Source organism: Dama dama, chromosome 12, assembly GCF_033118175.1.
Source record: "Dama dama isolate Ldn47 chromosome 12, ASM3311817v1, whole genome shotgun sequence".
NCBI classification, from domain to species: domain Eukaryota; kingdom Metazoa; phylum Chordata; class Mammalia; order Artiodactyla; family Cervidae; genus Dama; species Dama dama.
The window spans coordinates 49,692,474-49,710,326 of NC_083692.1; the positions used below are offsets into that span (position 1 = coordinate 49,692,474).

Here is a 17,853-nt window from a genome sequence, read left to right on the forward strand (position 1 = left end):
CCCAGCCTGTGTCCATCTCTTGACTCTAACCTTTCTTCCTATAAGGGCGCAACCAGATAATTCAGGATAATCTCCCCATTGCAAGATTATTAACTTAATCATGTCTGCGAAGTTCCTTTTTCCACATAAGGCAACATGTTCACAAGTTTCAGGGGTTAGAATGTGGACATCATTGCGGCAGATTTATTCTGATTTTCATGGTATGTTTTTACAAGTAAACACAGCTGTGTAAACACTACCCCAGTTAATTTATAGAATATTACAGAATTCCAGACCCTCCTGAGGATTCAGAAAATAATCAAGAAATTTGTAGTATCACAGACCACTGATTTAGAGTATTGATTATCATTATTTAGAACTATAAATTTTCATAAGACATCTGAGCCTGGGCTGATGAAATACTTTTTAAAAAATAAATCTTGAATGGCTTACCCATGATATTTGTCTCTAACTCATAAATACATCTATAAATACACGCTGGCAAATTTAAAATTTTGAGATTTGTTTGGACTCTGGTGAGTAAGTGTATAAAAGCCCATAGGTGTCACATAGATTTGAACTGACTGGTATTGGAGTTGCTTGCTGTACATTCTCTAGCCAACTTGGGATCCATCAGTTAAATATTAATGTCTGTCTGTTTTAGGAACGCCATCAACTTCAGCTTCAACTCCTGGAGCATGAAACAGAAATGTCAGTGGAAATAACTGATTCTAACAAAGAAAGGTAAGGTATACTGTCTTTTGCCTTATAGTGGATTTAGATGGTGGGCACACTGTGTTTGTGTGGGCTCACTTGGTCCTTGCATTTCCATTCGTTTGGTCATCACTCATTGCAGACTGATAACATGTAAAACACTGGACTGAGAGCTTCCAGCCACATCTTGCAGCCCAGGGGTGGTTGTTAGAACAGTGGAACACGTCAATGCCTATCAGTAGTGCCAAAGTTCTGTCTATAAATGTTCCCCATAACCTTGAGCTCCATAGGATGCACCTTGTTGATGAGAAAATTCAACAGTGACTAATACCATTGCCGTGGAAACGAATTTTACAATGTCTTTGTTTCCAAACATTCTTCAATAAAACCTTGCCTTGTCCCTTGGCTGTGAGTGTATAAAGCCCTGCATGGAAATGCAGGAGCAATGAACTGCCTATTCTGGAAACAGAAGGCAGAGAGTCCACACGTGGCCCTCTAGTGAAGGGAAACGAGGTTGGCGGGTGCTGAGCATTTGAGCAAGTTACTTAATCTGCCTGAGATCCTTTGCTTCTCTGTAAAATAAGAATTCTTTTTTAAATTGGGAGGAATTAAAGTGATACTAATAGTGCCCATCTCATTGGGTCATTATTGTGAGAGAACTGTTGGCTGCACAGCCTGCCACAATGTATGCTGAAAAATACCTGTTCTCCTTCCTCTTATGTGACATCAGAGTTTGCAGAGTTCTAGGAGTTTTCCCTAGTCTTTAAGGTTGTGCTAAGGAGGGACCCAGCAGAGATGGGAAGTGGTAAGCAGACCACCAGACCCTTTGTCCATGTTCTAGTTTAGTGACCCCAAAGAAAGAGTCCATCTGCTGGTTCCTTGGGTTTATTTGAACCAAATAGAGTCTGAGGATAATCTGTGCTGGGTTTTTTTTTTTTTTAATATGAAATATTTTCTGAGGTGGTCTATTCTGTTTTGATGGAGGAAGGGTGTTTCAGCATATTTCCCATTTTCTCAAAATAAATGATGTGTGAAACAACTGTAATTCCTGCCTTCCCAGGACTCTGCCACTTGATTTCAGATATGTTGTTGTGTTGCTGGACTCTTCTCTGTTTTCCTAATTGTGGCAATTACTGGATGTTCCAATGTTGTATTAACCCCCAAAGAAACAGTCTCTCATATCTGTAAGTGGTACAAAAAATATTCTCTCTCAGCTCTTGGGAGGTAAAGTAACTGTCTTTACACAGGGTGAAATTTGTGAGTGGGAACTTGAAAGAATCCTTTGTTTCTTCTCCAGCGGGGTGGTTGGTCGGTGGTTAATAAACTAGGATACATACAAAGTAGGAAGAGTGCATCTTGTTCTGGGCAGTGTTTCTTTCGAGCTGTGACTTCGTGTGCTGGTGTTGCTGCGTTGGTCGAGGGTTCACTGGCTCTGTCTTCTATCTGTGTTAGGTATCAGCAGCTGGAGGAGGCGTCAGCCAGCCTCCGGGAGCGGATCCGACACCTAGATGACATGGTGCATTGCCAGCAGAAGAAAGTCAAGCAGATGGTTGAGGAGGTAAGTCATTGTGAAGGGTCATGGGCGTGAGATTGCTTCCTATGGTGGGGACTCTTCAGCCCCAGAGACAGATAGGACTCTCAGCTCCGTCTTCTGTGGTTTGCAGTGAACTAGCTCAGGCCGCTGCTGTCTTGGCCCAAAGGAGAAGCTCCTCATATGTCCCCTTTGGACTAGTGATGATCCCTCTAAAAGAGGGCTCTCTCCAGATCAAAAGCTTACAGTTAAGGAAGCTGGGAGGCACATTTCATAAGTTCACCCACCTATGCAGGTGGGTGCCTTCAGCTCAGGGACAAAAGTGTCCTTTTTCTCTTTAATTGTATAGTATGAAACCAAGGTACATGCTTACTAATTGTTGGACATAGTTTACTATCCTGTTTTTCTAAATGAAAAAACAGGTGAGTTGAACATTTATATTTCTCTAGGAGGAAAAAAAACTTCTTTTAAGTTGTGTTATAGTAACCTGTCTCTCTCTTGCGGTGGTGCTCCATAGGAGAAAATCCATGCTGTGTACAACATATTAGCTTTTTCTTACTCAATTAAAAAAAATCAGAAACAAGAGCAATTAGTACTAACAAGGTTATAAGGATTCCCTAGGGACTCATTCTCTAACTTGCAAAGAAAAGGTTTCATTTTAATTAAACATTTGTTTGGCAGCAGAAAAACTGAAAAAAGCATTATATGTGCTTATATTAAGCACAACTCTGAAAAGTTATTTGTTAATGGATTATTAAAGTGAAAAGTATCTATTTCTAATAATTTACACATGTGATAGACAAATAGAAGATTAAACATATATATTTTTTAAAATTAATCTCTAAAATGTTGGAGCTATGAGTGGGGCTAAAGTCAAGGAATTGTGAGGGTGGGGAGGGACACCTTTTTAAATTTTGTGTAGGATAAACACACATTAGATAAAATCCTCACCCAAATGAGAAACCCACTTACACAGTGTGATTGCCCTGGGTGGAGGAGAATAGGAGAAGGGGGAGCAGGGGCTCCAATGAGGAAATCTTGATGCAGTTTCACGGTCCCTCGGCCCAGCTAGGCAGGAGCACGGCCAGCAGCGGTGATGGGCAGGTCTTGCCCCGTATCAGCACTGTAGATGTCAGGGGTGTTTCCGAAGGAAAAGCATCACTTTGTCACAGTTAGCATCTCAGGAACCATGGCAGTCAGACTGTGGCTTTTCTGCTTCTGACTTCACACTCATGGTGTCTGGGGCCAGCTGCCCCTCATTTACCCAAGGGGCTCCTTGGCTGTGGCATACTCCATTTCTCCCGACTCACCACAGGGTACTGTCTGCACTGTTTCCCTGTCTAATATTAGAGAACAGGTGAACAAAGCCTTATGTGCATTGGCTTCTGATTCGGTTTTAATGATCGGTCTTTTTTAAAAAATATAATTTTATTTATTTATTTTTTGGCTGCTCTGGATCGTCATTGCTCTGGGCTTCTATGCGTTTCTCTAGTTGCGGTGAGCATTGGCTACTCTCTAGTTGCAGTGCGTGGGCTTCTCATTGTGGTGGCTTCTCTTGTTGTGGACCATGGGCTCTGGGGTGCATGGGCTTCAGTAGTTGTGGCATGAGGGCTTAGTAGTGTGATTCCTGGGCTCTTGAGCACAGGCTCAATAGTTGTGGCACACAGACTTAGTTGCCCTGAGATCTTCCCCAACCAGGGATTGAACCTGTGTCTTCTGCATTGGCAGGTGTATTCTTTACCACTGACCACTGGAAGCCCTGATTGGTCTTTTTAAAAAGACATTTCCAAGTTTAGAATTCTAAGTTACTTCTGGAATCTAATAAACATACCGATTTGAAAGGAGTAGGGGAATAATTAGGGCTTCCCAGGTGGTGCTAGTGGTAAAGGACGTGCCTGCCAATGCAGGGAGACATAAGAGATGGGGGTTCGATCCCTGGGTCTGGAAGATCTCCTGGAGGAGGGCATGGCAACCCACTCCAGTATTCTTGCCTGGAAATCCCATGGACAGAGGAGCCTAGCAGGCTGCAGTTCATAGGGTCGCGAAGAGACACAACTGAACTGACTTAGCACGGCACAGGGGAGTATTTATATATGCAAATAAGGAAGCATCTAAAGATCACTGTCCATATCTTGCTTTAGTGTCTCTGATGTAATATCTCCCAAATATAGCTGTTCTAAGTGCCGGTGATGTGGTCTGAAAGACCCAGCCATTGAAGTGAAATCGCAGGCTGAAATTTAGGATGGCATCATCAGAGGCCAGCTGGGGCCAGCTGGGTTTCAGCAGTTAGATGGAGACAGAGAAAGAGAGCTTTAATTCTAAATTTAAACTAAAAATTACTTCTATCAGGTAATATAAGGTGTTTGTCCTGTACACCGTGTTAACTCATACAATAGGAGGATGGTTTAAAATCTCAATCGCTGTAGCCAGTGCTAACTTTTTTTAAACGTTAGAAACAAGGAAAAGGGACAAATGCGCACACAGAGGTGTCCCGGATGAGGTTGGAGAGTACTAGAACTCCTGTAACCCAGGGCATGGTTGAAGGACTTGGACAGGAGATGGCCACGGGGAGACGTGAGAAGGGAGTTCACAGTTTAGGAAAACTGTCATGGAGAAGAGGGAATATATTTTCGTTTGTGTTGCAATGCAAAGCCAGATTGGAGCCACTGGGTGGCACTTGCAAAGAGGCACATTTCAACTTTCTGTTCAACATAAAGGAAACATTTGTAGTACTGGCTGCCCTGAAAGATATTAAGCCTTTAATCAGGTATACATTTATGAGGAGAGAACACGAGATAGAAACTCTTTATATAAAGGATTCTCTATTGTTTACTAGGCTATGCTATTGGTAGGATCTCAGCCTTTTCACTGCTTTGCATAATGAATGAAATCAGCAAAGATATACTAAATTTGGACCAAATTTTGAAAAATCTAGATGGCTGAATTAGTCATGGCTAGAAGTCAGAGTCCTCAACTCTGGCTTGAGAAGAGAAGTGCCTTTCTATCTGTGAACTCCAGGCACCCAGACATGGAGGCAAATTTGACTGGAGGATAGAGGCACCCTTTACGTGTCACCACTGTTAGGGACAGTTTTCCCTCTCTTCTGTGAAGTCTGAAAGCCTGTCCCTGTGATGGCTTCATACTCAACAGGGGTAGGAATCCAGTCCTCATCCATTATTGCTGTCATCTGAGTCATAATGTCTGTGAAGAAAGTTAGTTTATTAAAATGATAGGCTTCCTTCTTCTCAAAACATCTAGGTATTATTACTGAGGTTCTTTGAATCCAGACATGTTAAGCAGTATATTCACTTCCACTCCAGTGGAGTGTAATTTCTTAATAATATACTAAATAAAAATTAACCAGTCTTGGTATTGTCATCCTTAGCTCAATAATGATTTTTCATTGTGTGGGACAGTACACTTCCACAGGGATTTGTGCATGTAATAGGGGGCCCTTTTGAAATGAAGGATTAATACATATCTTATAGGGTCAAGTTCACTGAGAAAAGATACAGAGTATCTGTGTGAAGTGTGAGAGCAGATACCTCCACTTAGCTAGATCGTTGTACTCAATTAAGTCTCCTTTTGTGCTGTTTATCAGGGATTGGTCATCTCCCTCCCACCACTAGTTCTTCTGACTAGTTCTGGATCTGACAAATAGACACACACACACACGCCCAAATATGCCCCTTTTAGACTTTCAAGAGTTTTCCGGAATATACAGAGGCACTGAAAAAAAATAACAGTCATGAGGAAACTCACTCATCCATCCATTTACCAGATCCCTGCCTGCACTTTCTCTTTGCTGGGGCTGGGCACCAGTAAGGGGCGAGACAGATAGTGGCTCTGCCCTCATGGATCTTACTCTCTGGTGTTAGCTGAGTTCCAGTCATCCTTGCTCTTGGGCTTCATTCTTCTGTTGCCAAGCTGTCTTGGGACTGGGTCTTTTGTCTCAAATCAGGTAGAGTTCTTTAGCTTGCTGCTAAAGGACACAGGAGATCAGGGATGAGCACGCGGCTGCAAGAAACCTACAGCTCGAGCAGTGAACACCTGACCTATCTTTAAATATCTTCAGTCAACAGGGCCTTGACACCTCTTTCCCTGCTCTCATCAAGGCCCAGTCCCGTGCCAATCGAAGCAGCTTTCTGCCCAGGGGAAAATTATCTGGAGGAAAGCTATTTAAAAAATTTAAGTTCTCTCTGCTCTGAGAATCTACCCTTTTAAATGGATCCACCATTTGTTAGCACACAGTTTATTTTAAAATTCTTGTGTGGTGTGGTGTGCTGAAATGTACAATGCAAAACACGTTTTCGCCAAGTACCCTGTGTTTAGAGGATTCAGAGTGCTCGCCCTCACTGATAATTAGCCACCTGGGGGAAGGGGAAAGGAGCCACGGCGATGAGCCCACAACCCTAACCCGCTCAATTGCCCTGTTTCCAGATCATGTCCCACGAGCTCTTCTCCAGATTTAGTCTCCGGCTCTTTGGAAGATGACAAAATGGTAGCCTGCTCTGGGTTGGAAGCAGTTGCTTTCATTGTTCGTGGTTAGAAGAACACTGTATTCTCGCTGCTGGGAAGAGGTGGTGTGTATGTGTGATGAGCTGATGAACAAAACACGAAGAACATGCTATTGAAAGGAAAATGTGATGACGTAGGGCTCTTATTTGTGGAAACACCCACATTCTGTAACCTCAGCTTCTATGGCCTGACACCACACAGTCAAGAGAACTCCAAGAACCATAGAGTATTTCTAGCAATGTGGGTTCCTAGGCATCAAAGAAGGAACTGTGGTGAAAGATAGTACTAAAATATAATTTAAAAGTGCCAGGTGGAGGCTGGTCCTAAGATCTTGGAGACTGAAGCCTTATTTATGGAAAAGCTCTCAAGGACACCTGCCAAGGAGATGGGAAGCAGGCTCGAAGAACCTCAGTGCTCCGGGAGGAAGTGCTCCCCACCTGATCACACCCCAGGAAATACAAAAGCAGCCAAGTGTCTCTGTCGTTTGATTATATTTGTATGTAAGAAGTGGCCCTGAGGATGTCATAGTGCTGAATCAAGATACAACACTAATCAACTTAGCACTCTCCTTGTTTAAGTACATTTGGTTTGCTTCTATCACCGTGAATACACAGCTCAACTCACTTCATTAAAAGAAGTATATCTGATGAAAAGAGAAATGTATTTGGCTGAAATGTCCATAACATCTTATGGGAAAACCTGAACAAACTTTTTGACCCACCCAATGTATTGACATGAAATATACTTCATGCATGCTATATTTTTATAGAGGCCTTGAGACAGCCACAGGCCCTGGTATCTCAACTAAATAGTGTTGCTGAGAATTGTAATAGCAGCAGTGGTAATAATAGTCAGTGGGTGGTATTAGCCTAGTGCTGGAGTGAGTTCATCAAGGGGGTGGGTGTCACTTAGACGTTGGGTAGTTTTTTCCACTCCATCCACTTCTCTGTGGCCAAGCGGGCAGGTAAATGCTTTCTTGTCAGTAGCTGGCTTTGGTCTTTCGTTTAGATGTTTCTGTGCAGCAGAAAGGGAGCACATGGATAACTTTGCACGTGAGTAGTGAACTGGTGATGTAGTTTTACTCCCCGCCAGTGTTCTGTTTGAATGTAGATCCACAGATACTCTGCTGGGTTTCCCAACTTCCACCAGGGAACTTGGAATCAGATCTGAGAATCGCTCATCTAGATATCACTCTAGCATAGGGACCTATGCTGTTTCTAGAGATTCCATTACTGCCCTCATGTTTTTCAAAGTCTGTGGAAAAGTTACTGGCATTTGTTCTAGTGGAGTAGACTCGCTACTCAGCTTCAAAGAATGAAATAATATCAAACCAGGGAATGTAATGACTTCTAGAGAAAGTGGGGCACCCATGTGGGCCTCCTTCCTAGGACTGTGTGCTCTTGCCTGCCCTGGGAGTTCCTTCCCTCTTCTGGGCCATGGGTAGTGTCCTGGGGCCAGATGAGCCTTCTGCTGTGGGGCAGAGAATGAGTGAGCGGCTGAGACTGTCTGCAAGACCCTAAGAGTACCTCTGAAATTTCGCCTTACCTAGACGCCCCACGCACCTCTGCTTTGGCCTGAGGCTGGTTCCTGGGCTGGTTGGGGACCTCCTCAGATCTGGGTCCCCTGCCTTGCAGGACCTCCCTCCATCTGCTCCTCCTTGCCTTTGCCCATGTCCCTCAGTTCACCACTCCTGCCAGGACAGCGATATAGTGTGAACTTGACTTACTACATCAAACGTGAGTTAGGTGCTCAAACCCTGCCCCACCCCCACTCACACTACCCCCCATCCCCAACCCTTAATTGGATCCTAAGCCTGGGACTCTTTTTTAAGGCTATACTTTTGTCCTAGGGCCACTCACTCTCCTACCCAAAGGAGACACTACTCACAAGCTGAATTTATGGTAGTTGAAAATGTTACAGTTTTCAATTCTGGTGTTTAACACTGCATTAGCCACTTCTTGATTTAAAAATCTTAGATGCTTGATCTAAAATGTGAAGGTTTTAGAAGGTGTCAGAAAGTTCACACAGATGTAAACTTTTTTTTTCTGTGCATTATTGAAACATTGCAGGTTCATTGTATTGCTGGTACTGGTTAATGTATTCACGATTTGACCTGTCCTTTCAAGGGAGAAGGTCTTTTCTTTGTAAATGTCACTGAACCCACGTTCTGTTTGTTGAAATCATTTCTGATTGGCTCAGATATATTTCTCAGAGACTTGGGAGCTCACATTCTGTCCATAGTAGTTTCTGTGACTGCTTCTCATCCAAGTAACTCTCAGAGAGTGGGTGTTTATTGTGTTGCGTGGCTGTGCATCTAGACCTCCATGCCACCGTTAACTCTCTGTGGGTGGTATTGTTAGCACCATTTTTTAGTACAGGAAGCTGAAGCTTAGTCTTAAAAAAATAAGTTGCCAGCAGCCTCTCCACAAGTGATGACGGTGCTAGGTCTACACCCAGATTTTTGACTCCAAAGCTAGCCTCGTTCTTTGCTTCTTATTTTTTTAGCAGTTGGAAAAAATTATAATTTTTTTTTTGTTTGGCCTCACTGCACAGCATGTGGGATCTTAGTTCCCTAGCCAGGGATTGAACCTGTGCCACCTGCATTGGAAATGTGGAGCCTTAATCACTGGACCACCAGGGAAGTCCCTGGAAAAAATTTTAAATATGGAGAATAATAAAAATAAAACCCATGTACTCTCTTCTGGAATTGAAAGATATTAACATTTTGAGATATTTTGTATTTTTTTCTAAATAAAGAACTTTAAAGAAGTTCTCATTTTACTCCTCCCATTTCGAATCTTTGTCCTTCTTACCCTCCACCCCATCCTGCCCCAACGCTTCCTTCAGAGGCAACTGGCCTCTATCCAGACCATGTTTCTCTGCTTTTATTACACATACACATGTTTATTGTCAATATATAGCTTAGTTTCTGTGTTTAAAAAGGTATGCAGGGAGTTTCCTGGTGGCCTAGTGGTTAGGATTTGGTGCTTTCGTCACAGGGGCCTGGGTCTAACCCCTGGTTGGGGAACCATCCCACATGCTGTGTTGTGTGGACAAAATACAAATAAATAATAAAACTGTGTAATATTTTATATATAGTGTATAAATAAATTTCATTGTATTTATTTTTAAACTTACTCTTTTCCCCAATTTTGTTTTTGGTGTTGTTCCATATACTAGATCTTAATTATTCATTTTGATGGCTCTCTAATATTCCACTATCTGAATATATTATAATGTATCCTCTTGATAGACATTTAGCTTGTTTCCAATTTTTTATTCTTGTGCAAACAATACTGTACATGTGTCTATGCTTATCGAGGGAATAAACTTAGAGGAGGAATTGCTGGGGACTGGGGTTGGGACAGTCTCACCGCTGTCAATCCCCAAAGTACACATAGACTTCTACCCGTCATGTGTAAGGGCAGATTTCCCCACATCCTCATCACCTCTTAGACTATAATTTTAGCCAGTTGTGAAATAATATTTCTTTGGCTTAGTTTTAATTCGCATCAGCCTGGTAGCTGCTCATTACAATTAGAGAAATTGACCCTAAACTTCTTGGCAGTCAGGCTCCCATTATAAATTGGTTGTTCACATCTTTTGTTCATTTTTCTGTTTGGTGTTTCTTTTTTCCTGCTAATTTGTAGGAATTCTGTGTATTGCCAATATTAGCTGTTTATCAAAAAATATTTGCATGCTATTATCTTTTCCCAGTTTGTGGTTTTTGGTTGTTTATGGGGTTTTGTATAATATACACATTTAAAAATTTTTGTTATGAAATTATCAATCTTTTTGTGCTGTGTTGTGCGTCTTGTTTGTCATAAGTTTTAGAGTTTTGTTTTTCATTTTTAGGTCTGTAATCACCACCGTCCCCCCCACCCCCGACATTGTTGCCCACCGTGCTTCCTTACTCTGTTTTTCTCCATAGCACTTTATCATCTTGTGATATACCTACACTTACCTGTTTTGCTTGTTTATGTATTGTCTCTTTCTCTCCACTGGAATGTAAGCTCTCTGAGGGTAGTGGTTTTTGTCTGTTTCATTCATGTCTGTATCCTCAACACTTGGAATAGTCAGACATATAGCAAGTGCTCAATAAATTTTATTGAATAAATAAAGAGTAATCTGTATGGAATTTATTTTTTGTGTATGTAATATGAATAGAAATTTCACCTTTTATTCCCTTATGGAAGGCTTGTTTCTCTGACACCATTCATTGAATAGTGCATCCTTCCGCCCCTGATTTTTTTCACTCGGCCTTTATCAAGCTGAAGTAATTTCCTCTGCGCCACTGCCATATATTCCTGTTCCCTGCCTCTGTGCCAAAGTTTGCAGGAAAGTCAGTCCCCCACACACAGCAGTGGGAGTGGGGGTGCTAGGCCCTGTTTATGGAGAGCGCTCTTCTGATGGGTCAGCCAGTAAACATTTAAGAAGCACCTTTTATGAACTAAATGCAAAGACAGACCTGAGTCCTCAAAGTCCTCAAAGGATTTTCTGGTTGACATTAAAGCTGTTATAACTCAAGGCAGAATGTAAGGGTTGAGCAGGCAATGAGCTGTGTGCTGAGGACATAGAAATTGGAGAACACTGTGGTTAAGTTTGTAGGCGTCAAGTAAATTAAATGTCTTTGCATCTTGCCTCTGCTGCTCACTGGGCTTTATATCTTGAGCAATTTACTTATCTTCTCCCACATTTAATTTCCTTATCAAAAAATGTGAGTGATGATGATAATACCTGCTTCAGGGGTTGTTGATGGAAAGAATGTACACTAAGGGCGTAGGTCAGTGCCTGCAAATACTCACTAATTCTAGTGTGCATGGAGAAACTTTAGGGAGGAGGTGATATTTGACTGGGTCTTGCAGCATGGGTTAGATTTTTCTAGGCAGGGATTGTGTAGGTGGAAAAGGATGTGCCAGACTAGACATAGAATCAATTAAAAGCACAAACATGAAGGCCAGAAAGTATAGGGTGAGTTCAGCAAGCAATATCCCGGTTTGAGTGCACTGTAATGATGACAGGGAGTAATGATGAAGAGACTGGAAATGTAGGTTGAGCTTAACTGTGGTGGAGTAGCAGCAACAACCTGAGAAAACATCCTTTATTTCTCAGCTCCTAATTCCTCAATGGCTCCCCATTGCCAATGCCTCTGGCGGGGGTTTCTTGAAGAATCAGATAGAAGAGGGGCAGGAAGGGCAGCTCAGAGGCTCCCTGGAGAGTTCTGGTCAGTGCAGGTGAGGGTCCATGTTCCAGGGCATCTGAACTTTAGGAACATGTGTTTGTGTGATGTGCACGTGCGTGTGTGTGTGTGTGTGTGTGTTTAATTGAAGCCTCCTGTATTTTTTGTTTTGTTTTGTCTTAGAATTGACACAATAAGTAAACAAATTTTTATTTTTTTAAAAAGTTTTATTGGAATATAGTTGATTTACAATGTTGTGTTAGTTTCAGGTAGACAGCAAAGTGAATCAGTTATACATCTACCTATATCCCCTCTTTTTAAGATTCTTTTCCCATATAGGTCATTACAGAGTATTGAGTAGAGTTCTCTGTGCTATACAGTAGGTCCTTATTAGATATCTATTTTATATATAGTAGTGCACGTCTATCAATAGGAACCTTTTTAAACTACTGTTTTTTTTTTTTTTTTTTTTTTGGTATCAGCTTTGTGTCAGGTGTGGAGCTGGGTGCTTCTGTATACAGGCCTACCTCAGAGATACTGAAGGCTGGGCTCCAGACCACTGTAATAAAGCAAATATTACAGAAAAGTGAACCACATGAACATTTTGGTTTCCCAGTGCATATAAAAGTTATGTTTATACTGTAGTCTATTAAGTGTACAATAGCATTATGTATAAAAAATGTATAGGCCTTAATTACAAATACTTTATTGCTAAAAACTGGTCACTAACCATCATCTGGGGCTTTCCTGGTGTGGCTCAGTGGTAAAGAACCTGCCTGTCAATGCAGAAGATGTGGGTTCCATCCCTGAGTTGGGAAGATCCCCTGGAGAAGGAAATAGCAACCAACTCCAGTATTCTTGCCTGGAGAATCCCCATGGACAGAGGAGCCTGGTGGGCTACAGTCAACGGGGTCTCAAATAGTCGGACATGACTAAGCGACTAGACAACAACAACAGAAGCATCATGTGAACCTTCAGTGAGTCGTAATCTTTTTGTTGCCGGTGGAGGATTTAAAATATTATAAAATATTGTAAGAATTATCAGAATGTGACACAGAAATACAAGGTGAGCAAATACTGTTGGAAAAATGGTGCTGACAGACTTGCTCAATACAGGGTTGCCACAAACCTTCAATTTGGGAGCAATGCGGTATGTGTAAATCACCATAAACGAAGTGCAGTAAAACGAGTTACGCCTGTACATCCTCTGATTGTTTAGCCTGAAACATCTCTACCCAGGAATCCCTGGGTATTCCTGTTCAGTGTATGGTCTTTTGTCTCTGATACTGTGTCCATCCAGGGAAGCTTAGAGGACCCTCCTTCCTGCTTTCCCACCTCACCTTCCTCTAAACTCACGGAGAGAAGAGTAGCCTTAAGACGTAGGGCCCCAGCAAACCGTTTGTAAAAGAAGGTATTGCCTGCCAGTGTTCTTCCCTGCCTGGCCTAATTTGCAGGCAGCACTGCCGAGATAGGCTGTCATCACAGGGAGGACAGAGGCCACCCTCTGGACCTCAGGCTGGTGTGAACAGAAGAGCCCAGGCCTTGTCATCAGAGAGACGTGGGTTTAGGTCTCAGCCCTGCCAGCATCAAGCTCTTGGGTGACCAACTGTCCTGGTTTGCCTGCAGATGAGAAGGTTCCTGACACATGAGACTAAAACCTAGGAAGTTCCAGGCCAGCTGGGACGGGCTGGTCCCCTCTTGGTCCCGCGGTCTGAACCTTTTCCTCACCCCATTAGCAGATGGCCGGTGCATCCCGTCTCTGGGTAGGAGGGGAACCAAACATCGCTTGCCTGCTCCCCTGTTGTGCTAACTTGTGCACTTCTTTCTCCATGCGCTGGTTCCCTGCAAGTGGAGACCAGGTCTCCCTGGCTCATGGCTGTGCTCCTGAAATCTAGCACTGGGTCATGGCTGATGTTGAGGAGTGAATGAACAGTGAAACTATAGGAACCCCAGTTCCTTCATCTATGGGGGTAATGACTCTGAGGGTTGTTTCTGAGAATAATGTGCTAAACCAGCAAAAGCCCTGGTGCCCAGTATCCTCTTTTTCTTCCTTGCCAGTGGATGCCCGCAGATTGGGATGCCAGTTTATCTGCCCTTCACTGATGTTTGTATAGTCCAGTTATGAGTGGGTACCAAGGAGATTTAGGGGGCTGGTTCTTCTTCAGTAGAAGTGGGGTGATCTTTAATATAAGATAGAAATCAAACCAAATTAGATTACTTTACCGCAGAAGCCAGTTTCAACTGATCCTTTAGAATAGTATAGTTCTATGATTATATATTACTTCAAACTTAATAGAAAAAATTGATTAAAATGTGTGCCCTGTTCATATCTGGCCTGGCTGAATGCCACAAGACACATTAATTGAAAATGAATTTCTCCAAACCCAATCAAACATCATGAAGATGAAAAATGTACCTTTTTCCCTCCGTTCCTTCATTGATTTTTCATTTTCCCTACTCAGAGCTTCATTTAGCAATTTTTCAGTTTCGTTTTGTTGTGGCCTTAATTCATCCCTCCGCTCCCCCCAAAATGAGATAATGTCCCATTTTCCTTGTCCTTTTTAAACTGTCCTTTCATGCTGCATTAGTGCAGGGCAGATCCTTGTCTTGTCATAGGTCCCTGTGTTGTATCATTTTTTAAGAAAAGAAGGTAACTTTATTTTAAAATTCTTTCTGTGGTGGTTTTTACCAAAGGGAATGCACTTTAACAAATACACAACTATGAAATTACACTGTTACAGCACTTATAAAATACAATTAAGAGAAACTGTAGCAAAAAAAAAAAAAAACCTTTTCAGAGGAAGAGTATTAGATATCAGTTGTTCTCAGTTTTCATGGTGAGGTGTTTGGGCATCAGACATGATTCCTATTTTGTTGCCAGACCACAGCATGTTGAGCTGAAAACTAGGCTGGGTTAGGACAAGAGGGAGCAAAGAGAGGTGATAAAAACCCCCGGTGAGTTCTAGAAAATTCTTGCCTGTCCTATGCCAGCCGTAACGCAGTCAGTCCACTAGGTCTCTGGGTAACTGGGGGTTCACTGTGAGTAACAATAATAGGGATCTTCAATCTATTTTTCTGTCAGATTTTCAAATAATTGAACAGCATGCATTTCCCATGAAAAGTCAAGAAAGACTCACATTCAAGTATCCTGTTGCTTCTCTTTGACCTAGAATTCAGAACTCCGATTCTCTCATTTTGGCTAGAGGCTTTGATTGGCAGTTATCCATTTTTGGTATATTTTCAATGGGAAAATGACTTCTTTCTTTACCAAGGTGGTTTAAAGTAGAAAGTCTTTTTATTTGTTTGTTTTATAATTTGCTTTGTTTTTAACATCTTTCATGTCAAATTAGGGTTCTATACCATTCATCTTAATGGCTTTATGGGTCCATTAGGAAGAGTAACAGAGAGAGGTATCGGTGAAAGAGGTTTGGAAACTTTTTATTAATGTGTTGAGTTTCATGATAAACACACATACAAATACCAACCATCACACTGATTTTGAATAAAAGTGCTTGGTTTACTTTACTTGGCTATTCTTAAAATTAGAATGAAAACAAAACAAATTTCAGAGAAAATAAACAATACTATCATAAACTTAGGTTGGATTAAAAAAATGTAATTTCCTTACTCTTACAAGATTTTAAACAATTTAATTCAATGTGACAGTTTTAATGTATCTTCTAATATCATGCCCTGTTTCAATGTGTCTCTTGTTTTATGAAAGGCATTTGCGAATCTATGTATATTATCATTTTCCAGCTGGTAAAAGAAAACACTTTAAAGCATAATTTCTTAAAAAAAAAGTATCAAGTGTTATCTAGTATTTAATACTTATTTGCTGCTGTATTTCTTATATTCATTCATTTCTCTCCACATTGCCAACCTCCGTACTGAGTTATGTTTCATGAGTCTTGCACAGTCGAGTACTATTCACATCCTTTTAATTATAGGCTATATCACATTCTGACATCTAACACGAAATGACCCGTGTCTTTCGTGTCTGTCACCAATGTGGAAAAGATTCCAGGAAGCTGACAAGCCTTGCAACCTCCGGGGGTTGTTGTGAATCCATGAGGACCTTACTGAGTTTTTGTATAATTTCATTTTAGTATGGTTGACATACAAGGTCTTCTTTGAAAGAAATTGGGAGGGATCCTTTCACTATAGGAATCTGTTTCCAAAGCAGTTTATAAAAATGTGTGGATGGATAGCAGTGATTTCACCTCCTAAGAGAACTGCTCTTTCATACAAGATAATCGATACACTAAACATCCGTACCGTGTGGGCTTGCTGTATGGTGCAAGGGGAAGATCTAAACAGACCGTGGTAGTGGCAGTGATGGTTCGTGCTAGGGGTTTGCTTGAAGGGCTGAAATGAACAGAGACAGATGTGGAGGCAACCTGAAGGACTTGGCAAGAGCTAGCCTGGGAGGTGACTGTGGAGTACTTCCTGCCAGCAATTTTCCTGGTAGAGAAGGGGATGAAGGGTGGGAGGCCATGCCTGGTGAAGGCACCAGCTGGGGCAGAGGTCCTACTGTGTTCACAGCACAGAGGATGGAGTGGCTTCTTCATAGGGTTCATTGTGGGCCAGAGCTGGCATGAAAGGAAACTGGGGAGATAAAGTGGGACCACAGCAGAAGCATCTCATGTCCACACTAGGGAACTGGAACATTAGACTGCGTGGGAGGGTGGTTCTGTTTTGTTACTGTTTTCTTTTATGAAAGTGTAGTTTATTTACAATGTTGTGTTAGATTTAGGTGTCCAGCAATGTGATTTGGTTATATATAACCAATTCTTTTCTATTATAGGTTATTACAAGATGTTGAGGATAGTTCCCTGTGCTATACAGTAGGCCCTTGTTGGTTATCTGTTTTATATATGGTAGTGTGTGTGTGAATCCCAAACTCCTAATTTGTCCCTCCCCCTTAGAAGCTTGGGAGGATTTGTGAGTAAGAGAGCATCTCAGAAGTAGAGCCTAGAAGTGGACTTGGTCCAGGTGACTCCAGTTATAGTTGAAAGGGATTGCTTGGCTCCAACCATCTATCCAGGTAACTCAATTGTGGTTAATGTGAAGAAAAGCTGTTACCATTTTAGAAACTAGATGACCCCCTAGACCCACCTTAAATATCAAACTGGCCTGTTCCTGCATGATCAGTTAGGCTGCAAGACATATTCAGTTTGAATTACAAAAATTTAAAAAAAAAAAAAAAAACTTGCTAATGAAGACAAAATTAGATATCAGTTCAGTGAGTGAGCATCAGGTAAAAGGTTCTAGATTTTACCAAGATGGGTTTCTTCCCTTTGTTCTATAAGAAGGTTTACTATTTGATTTTTTAGATTAATTAATTGATTTTTGGCTATGTCACGTCTTAGTTGAGGTACTCAGGATCTTCACTGCGGTATGGGAGCTTCTCTCTAGTTGTGGCTTGTGGGATCTCTAGTTGAGGTGCCTGGGCTGAGTAGCTGTGACCCATGGGCTTAGTTGCTCTGTGGCATGTGGGATCTTAGTTCCCCAATCAGGGATTGAACCCATGTTCCTTGCATTGGAAGGTGGATTCTTAACCTGGCTCATCAGGGAAGTCCCCCTGCTGTTTGATATTTAAATTTAACTGTTGCAACAAGATTACATCCTTGGGTAAGTAAGATAGAAGCACTTATTTTCCAGGCTTCATCTAATTTCTTGTTTCTCAATGTTTTGACTTGAGCCTGGTAACCTGGGTCATTTACCACCACCTGGTGACAGCTAGATTTAAGTGCAGCTTTGTGAAGTGGACCTAAACCTCTTAATAGTCAAATTTACAAACTGATACCAGTCAAGTGAGAGCAAATGTGCCAAATGGATTTCACTTGCATACTGCCTGCGTGGTTCCCTGGATTTTGGGATGCCCCCAATTTTGGGGGGTGCTTTGGAGGTTATGTATTTAGCAAGTTTG

General features: G+C 41.8%; 1 protein-coding gene across 2 annotated transcripts in view; it reads left to right on the forward strand.

Annotated features, from left to right (window-relative positions):
• Nucleotides 1-17,853, forward strand: part of MYZAP (myocardial zonula adherens protein) — a 117,029-nt gene that overhangs the window by 50,588 nt on the left and 48,588 nt on the right. Inside the window, exons 9-11 of one of the 2 annotated variants that reach the window (XM_061157247.1) lie at nt 644-723; nt 2,146-2,251; nt 6,665-10,828. In XM_061157247.1, the coding sequence (XP_061013230.1) occupies nt 644-723; nt 2,146-2,251; nt 6,665-6,718 (240 nt within the window). In that variant the 3' untranslated portion in view covers nt 6,719-10,828. Of the gene's footprint in view, nt 1-643; nt 724-2,145; nt 2,252-6,664; nt 10,829-17,853 lie in introns of those variants that run through there. The other variant, XM_061157246.1, reaches the window with a different exon arrangement.